The sequence below is a fragment of the Melanotaenia boesemani genome, chromosome 15 (assembly GCF_017639745.1).
Source record: "Melanotaenia boesemani isolate fMelBoe1 chromosome 15, fMelBoe1.pri, whole genome shotgun sequence".
Classification (NCBI taxonomy): Eukaryota; Metazoa; Chordata; class Actinopteri; order Atheriniformes; family Melanotaeniidae; genus Melanotaenia; species Melanotaenia boesemani.
The window spans coordinates 279,798-286,394 of record NC_055696.1 but is presented as its reverse complement, the minus strand read 5'-3'; the positions used below and the strand labels follow the sequence as shown (position 1 = coordinate 286,394).

Below are 6,597 nucleotides of genomic sequence, written 5' to 3'. Positions count from 1 at the left end.
AACTCAGCTTTCTATGTGATTGATATTTTCAAATAACCATGTTTGTTTGTCTTTAGAAGGAGCTTCCAGTATGAAGGCTGGGATGGAAGCTCCATGCATGGATGTGCAGCTTGGGCCTGGAAAGGCAGCAAGTACTAGAGCCCCATAACTAAGGGCCTAGTCATTGTTCCAGCTCCAATAGCAATTTTTGTTTTTTTAGTTTTTTGCAACCTAGCTTCTAGTTTTGCCATTTCTTACTCAATTTTGCACTTTTGCACAAAGCACATCACCATGGTGACCAAAGTTAAATCAAGCACCAGGTTAAGTCTCAGCTTGGGTTAGGGGTTAGGGTCCCTTGCTTCACACGCACAGTGAAAAGGACGTGCAACAATCAATAGTTAGCACTCATGTCATTGTGTTGAAAGCTTCATGGGCTTCTGTAAATTCCTCCATTTGAAATTCCTCTTCAATAAGTAGGGAAGAGTAGGGTAAGTTGATCCATTTTTTACATTTACTGTCCTCTGGTGTAATGGTGGGGGGAGATTTTCTTGGTCCACTTTGGGCCCCTTAGTACCAACGTGGCCTGGTTTAACCAGCACAGCCTACCTGAGTATTGTTGCTAACCATGTCCATCCCTTTATGACCACAGTGGAGCATCTTCTGATGCTACTTCCAGCAGGATAATGCACCATGTCACAAAGCTCAGATCACCTCCACCTGCTTTCTAGAACATGACGATGAGTTCACTGGACTCCAACGGCCTCCACAGCCACTAGATCTCAGTCCAGTAGAGCAGCTTTGGGATGTGGTGGAACGGGAGATTCTCATCATGGATGCAGCCGACAAACCTGCAGCAACTGTGTGATGCTGTCATGTCAATATGGAGCAGTTAATATTGACATGACATAAATTAAAGCAGTTCTGATGACAAATGCAGGTGTTATGAGGTACTAACAAAGTAGACCTAATAAAGTGGCCAGTGACTATATACAAGATGTTGGTGGGTGGACGCTTAACATATGGACAGACCAAGATCAACTATTTTTCCTTTTTCACTTAAACATTTGAATACTTGCTATGCTGCAAAAATAAAGTCACACACACACACACACGCACACACACACACACACACACACACACACACACACACACACACACACACACACACACACAAACACACTGAAAAAGGGTGGGACTAGAGACTGCTGTCTGACCTATTCAGATAACCCACATTGTCTTCATTCCTCCTGGACTGGAAAACAGTAAAGAAAACAATTCACACTGACAGAAATTATTTTATTAGTACTACTTTTTCTGCAAAAGACCAACATCTCTTTGCAGCATGAAATTAAGTAAAGAGACATGACTGGAAATGTAACATAATTCAAAAACATAGGGGTTGAGTGACAATTAAAATGCAACAATGCTTTAGCAATACTAAGGGGTCACAAACCACATTGAATGTCCTAAAATCCTTAAACAATTTCCTAATATTCTTAAATAATTTGTAAAGTTTGGAGTTTGAAATAAACAAATTTAAACCCACCTACAGAAACACTGCATATAGTTCTTTAGTTTAAAATGCTAGAAATGTTACAGTTAACTAATATGAATAAAGTGAAATAAGACGTAGTAGTGACTATTTCTTTCCAGTCTGGTAAAAATATATCATGTTTTCATGCTGCATATAACTGCGTTTGTCATTGTCAGTTATCTACCCAGATAAAATGAGCTGTTTATGTAAAAACAGGGTTTTTTCTGTTTTCCTTTAATAAGAATTATTTAAATAACTTGTCATATTTGTTATCAGAGCTGAAACTGGATAGCTTCACTAAGCAAAATGGCATGAGACAATAAACAGCACCTCTTCTTCTGGCTAAATATAGCAAAATCTGCCTGCCAGCTCCTCTAAAACTCGCTTATCAATATCCTTGTACGATTTGTACGTTTGGACATGTTAAGTGTTACACATGTCAGGAGCAAAATTAGCCATGTCAGTTTAAATCGGCTGAGAACTATGTTTCACATTAAAAACTAAAGAAACCATTTCCAACTATCTGCTGGGTGGTATGTACAAATACCTGGCATACGCTGTGAAGAACTAATGAAAATGAGAAGCTGGTGGGGACAAATAGGGGCTAGCATCTGCCAGCCTAGCTAAGCTAGCAGGCACTAGCCAATAGCAGCTGCGAACTGTTAGCTGCAAAGACTGAGCTAGGAGAGGCTAGCTAGATTAGCATAGTGAAGAAGAAAAAAACCTGTAGAGTCCCATTTATGCCATTGTAAGACAATAGATGCCCCCCATGGCAACAACTTCAAAATGTTTACAGCTGGTGTGAAGCTGCTGTAGCTGCAATAGTTAGCAGATTTCTGTAGGTCTCTAAACATGCTAACGCTGGCTGTTCTCATGGTTTCTTTCATTATGCTAAGCTGGCTTCAGAAAGAAGTTATGAGAATAGCATCAGTCATAGGAAAAGAGCATTTTTTAGGTGTTATATTCCAACCTTCATTGACATTTACTCACATAGTCCAACATAAGTAACCCCTTACATTTTCATGTCCAACAGTGTGTTTATGTGGAACGGAGGTCATCAGAGGCTCTGGTTTTTGCCTTGGGTGTGGTGGAAGTGGTGGTGTGGACGGTGTGGATGATGCTGTGGGTTGTTGAAGTGGTAGGGCTCATGACGATGATAGCTGTGGCAAATGACCGGATGTTCGATGCCTTCAGTTTGCAGCTCTTCCTGTTTGTGAACTCCTTCTAGCTTGGCCACCAGCTCCATGATGAAGGTCTGAAGATGAACACAGCAACCAGACCAAATGACACAGAAAGGAGTTAAAAGAAGTTCAACTTCACAACAGGTCTTTCAAATTTATATGTGCAACCATAATTTCAAAGACCTTTCTCTGTCTTGTTGATTTAAGTTTAGTTATTTTAAATTCAATTAGTCTGATGAGCTTTTGATGGAGTTCAGGATTTAATATTTAATATGGGTCCCCAGGTTTAATATTTTATCATTTGGGTCTGGTTGTGCAAATGTAATCTGCTCGGATATCAGTTATCGGATTGGATCAAATCTTGAAAATGGGTTGTTCAAAAGGGAAATCCGGATTCTGAAATGGGCTTGGATCACGTAGTCCAGTCCTGGTTGCTTTCCGGATTAAACCCTCAGTTTGGGTTGTTCAAAACTTCTGAGTAGGATCCAAGAAAACAGGATTACCCTTAACCCAGCAGAAGGCAGATTTCAGGAAGGACATGTGGTTCTACCTAACAGCTGATCAAATAATAGACCTTTTAATTTGCTGCAGATGCTTATAATTGCATTTTACACTTGACTTGTTTAAGTGTTACAGTGATAAATTGGTTAAAACAGGCAGAAGCTCCTGTTCAGCCTGTCAGCATCGTACAGCAAAAATAACAAGACATCATGTCCCATGAAATACACCCACAAATTCTATAGCACACACAATAATCCATGTTCCTGTCAGTCATCGCTGCATAATCAGAGAAGAACCTGTCAGAAATAGTAACGATGCTACATGTCCATCCGTCCCTCATTCTGACAGAGAGCCAGAGGTTGGGCCTCCACACGGGGCTCGGGTCCTCATTAACACCTCACAGAGAGGGACAGTCCACTTATTTTATTTAAGACAATTCCAGAATATCCACAATGTAGTTGTTAACGGAGTAGTTTTTATTTGTTGCGGCTCTGGTGAGAAGTCATAAAATTATACCTGAAGTGGATGTTCATGGTTCCCTGTGTGTTGTCGCAAAGAGAAAAGTGCTTAAACTAACCCCCAACCAGCTCTTCTACCTGCTGTTCTTCACGTAGCCAGAAGCCCACATTGTTTTAAAGGCTGGAAATCCAGATTTGATGATCTCAAAAAGGGATTCTGGATCAGGCAGATCCAATCCAATGTGGCTTTGAACAACCGGAATAAAAGTAAACTGGATTACATGATCCTCCATCCTGAAACTTAAATTACTTACTTAGTGATTATTTAGGTAGATATCACATACTTGATCCATCACAATATGGCTTTAGGAAGAAGAACGCGACCTGTAGGGCTATTCTCTTTTTTTCTTTTTTTTTTTTAACTTGTCCTGTCCAGCATCATAGCAGCAAAATGATAATCTGTTTGCTGTATCGTGCTGAACAAATTTGCTCTGCCAAGGGGAGGCCTATGGGTAAGGCTCCTCCTGATAATCTGATTAATTTATTTATTTATTTACTTTGAATCACGGAATCTATGTAATCTTGCTGGACCTGACCGGAGGGGACAGAAAAAGATGGAAAATAGCAAAAAGAAGCAAAAGGGAAAGAAGAAAGGAGACAAAAAGATCACAGACAGAAGGAAACGACCCTTCAATCCACACCATCACCAGACAACAAACTGTTACACCTGTACATGAACACACCAGAACATTTCCTACAACTTTTACAAAAACAGAAACACACACAGAAAAAACAGGGCTGCAAGTCATTAAGAGTTTTTAAATAATAACCAAATCAAAAAGACATAACAGCGACCAGATACTAACTCACAGGAAAAAAAAAAAAAATAATAATTATCGCTTAGTATAAAAACCCACTGGACAACTCAATGACTGTGTCAGCATGCAGAGCATGAGGAAGAGGAGTGATTAGTGATGAAGAGTGGTGAGTGAGATTGTGCAAATGCGACTACGCCTCCACGGAGGTCAGAGGCAGACCGGGGCCAGAGGCCCGGGCCCCCAGCAGCAGACCCGGAGCACCAACCCAAGCCACCCCACCACGAAGACGACTCCAGCCCCACCCGAAGGGCGGCAGAGGAGAGCCCCAGCAAGAGTCCCCCACGGTCTTGGGGCACAGGTCCCAGTGGGCCAAGATCAGCAGCCGCCGGCCCCGCCAGGGACCGGCCACCCAGGGCAGCCCAAGTGAAGGGCCCAGGGCCCCAGGAGCCCAGAGGTGGCCGCCCCACCCCCCAAAGGCAGAGGGCCCGCAACATGCCTAGGAGGACCAGGCCCCCCCAGACAGCCACCCGGCGTAGGCCAGCACACACCCCGATGTTCCAGCCGCACATCCCGGAAACCAGGGTGCTATCGGACCCCTCCCCCCACCCCCCACCTACTCCAATCTGCACCCCTTATAACCCCACACTCACACCCTCCACTGTGCCGTACCCACAAGCACTCACCATCACACAGTCACGCCACCATGCCCCGTGGGGGACACCCCAGGCAGACCAGAGGACAGCGAGCCCCAAGCACCCCCCCCCTTGACCCAGCAACCCACAGAGCCAGCAGCCCACCAGCGCAGCCACCCCGGGACCCGGCCCCTGGGGCAGCCACCTCCCCCCACCCACCCCCAGCCACACACAGGGGGAACAGGGGTGTGAGAGGTCCCCAATACCCTCTCCCTCCCCGCTCCTGACTGTTTATGTAGTGTGTGTTGTGTGCAATTAAAATTGAGGGGCAGTGACCGCAATGAGCCGGGAGCCCCGCCCGACATGCACTGCATGACTTGTAGGGCTATTCTCCAACTCACTGGAAAACTATATGATGCTACTGATAAAGGAGAATGTGGTACTGGCATTTTCCTGGATTTATCAAAAACGTTTGACACCATTGACCTAACTGCAACATTATGCTGTCGGGGCACAGCACTCGGTTCAACGTTAGGAAATGGAGCAATATGTTCACATAAAAAATAGCATGTCACAACGTCAAACTCTAAATTGTGGAGTCCCACAGGGCTCGATATTATTTCCACTTCTCTTCATTATATTGATACATTGCAGCTGATGTCACAGACGCGTTCCACTGCGTTCGAATGCTTGCCGCCGCCATATTGAGTACCTGCGCTGAGTACCTGAACCACACAGGTAGTCGGAGATGCCGTCAAAATGCTGTGCAGTTGGGTGTGACAAAAAGAAAGGAGACGGAGATATAGCTTTTTATCGATTACCAAAGGAAGAAGAACGTCGTCAGAGATGGCTTTCAGCGATCAGGAGGGTTAACTGGACGCTGACTGCAAGTAGCCGTCTGTGCAGTGTACATTTCATATCAGGTGAGTTTCAATGCAAGCTAGGAGAGCTAGCTTTAGCTAGCGGGGTCTGATAAACAAACTTTTTAGACAAGTAAGTGATTAGATTAAATCCGATTAGACCCTTTGTGCAACAATTGCATTTGATTAGCATTTCATATGAAGATCTTTCAACAGAGATAGCAGTTGTTAGCTTAGCTTACATATCGGTCTACAGCAACAAAAGTTAGCTTACACCACAACAAGCTAAGCTGCTAAAGGACGCTCCTCTGCAGTCTGTGCTGTCTTAATAATAACTGACGATCGGTAAAACAGCAGCGGATATTTTAATCGTTTCCCTGTTGTTTTATTTATGGCCACTTCTGTGCACTAGCAGCATTTACAGTTTTCAGTTTCTGTTAACTTCGGGTGGAAGGTCAATGTTGATAGTTTATTGTGCTTAGATCAACTTAAGATATTTCATTCATCTGGTTACTTGGTTGTAGCTGCCTGGAAAACAGGTCGAGTAATATTAACTGAAACCTCTGTCTCATCAGGTGCAAAAAGCCAGAACCCACTAAGCCCAGACTATGTGCCAACAATATTTCCTCATCTA

At 43.8% G+C, this 6,597-nt stretch overlaps 1 protein-coding gene across 2 annotated transcripts in view; it reads right to left on the bottom strand.

Moving 5' to 3' along the window:
* Positions 1 to 6,597, bottom strand: part of ppp1r14aa (protein phosphatase 1, regulatory (inhibitor) subunit 14Aa) — a 35,378-nt gene that overhangs the window by 10,939 nt on the left and 17,842 nt on the right. The window contains exon 7 of one of the 2 annotated variants that reach the window (XR_006012941.1): positions 1,286 to 2,768. Coding sequence is in view for 1 of the 2 variants with exons in the window: in XM_042008480.1 (XP_041864414.1) it covers positions 2,571 to 2,768 (198 nt within the window). In the remaining variant the exon portion in view is untranslated. Of the gene's footprint in view, positions 1 to 1,272; positions 2,769 to 6,597 lie in introns of those variants that run through there. The other variant, XM_042008480.1, reaches the window with a different exon arrangement.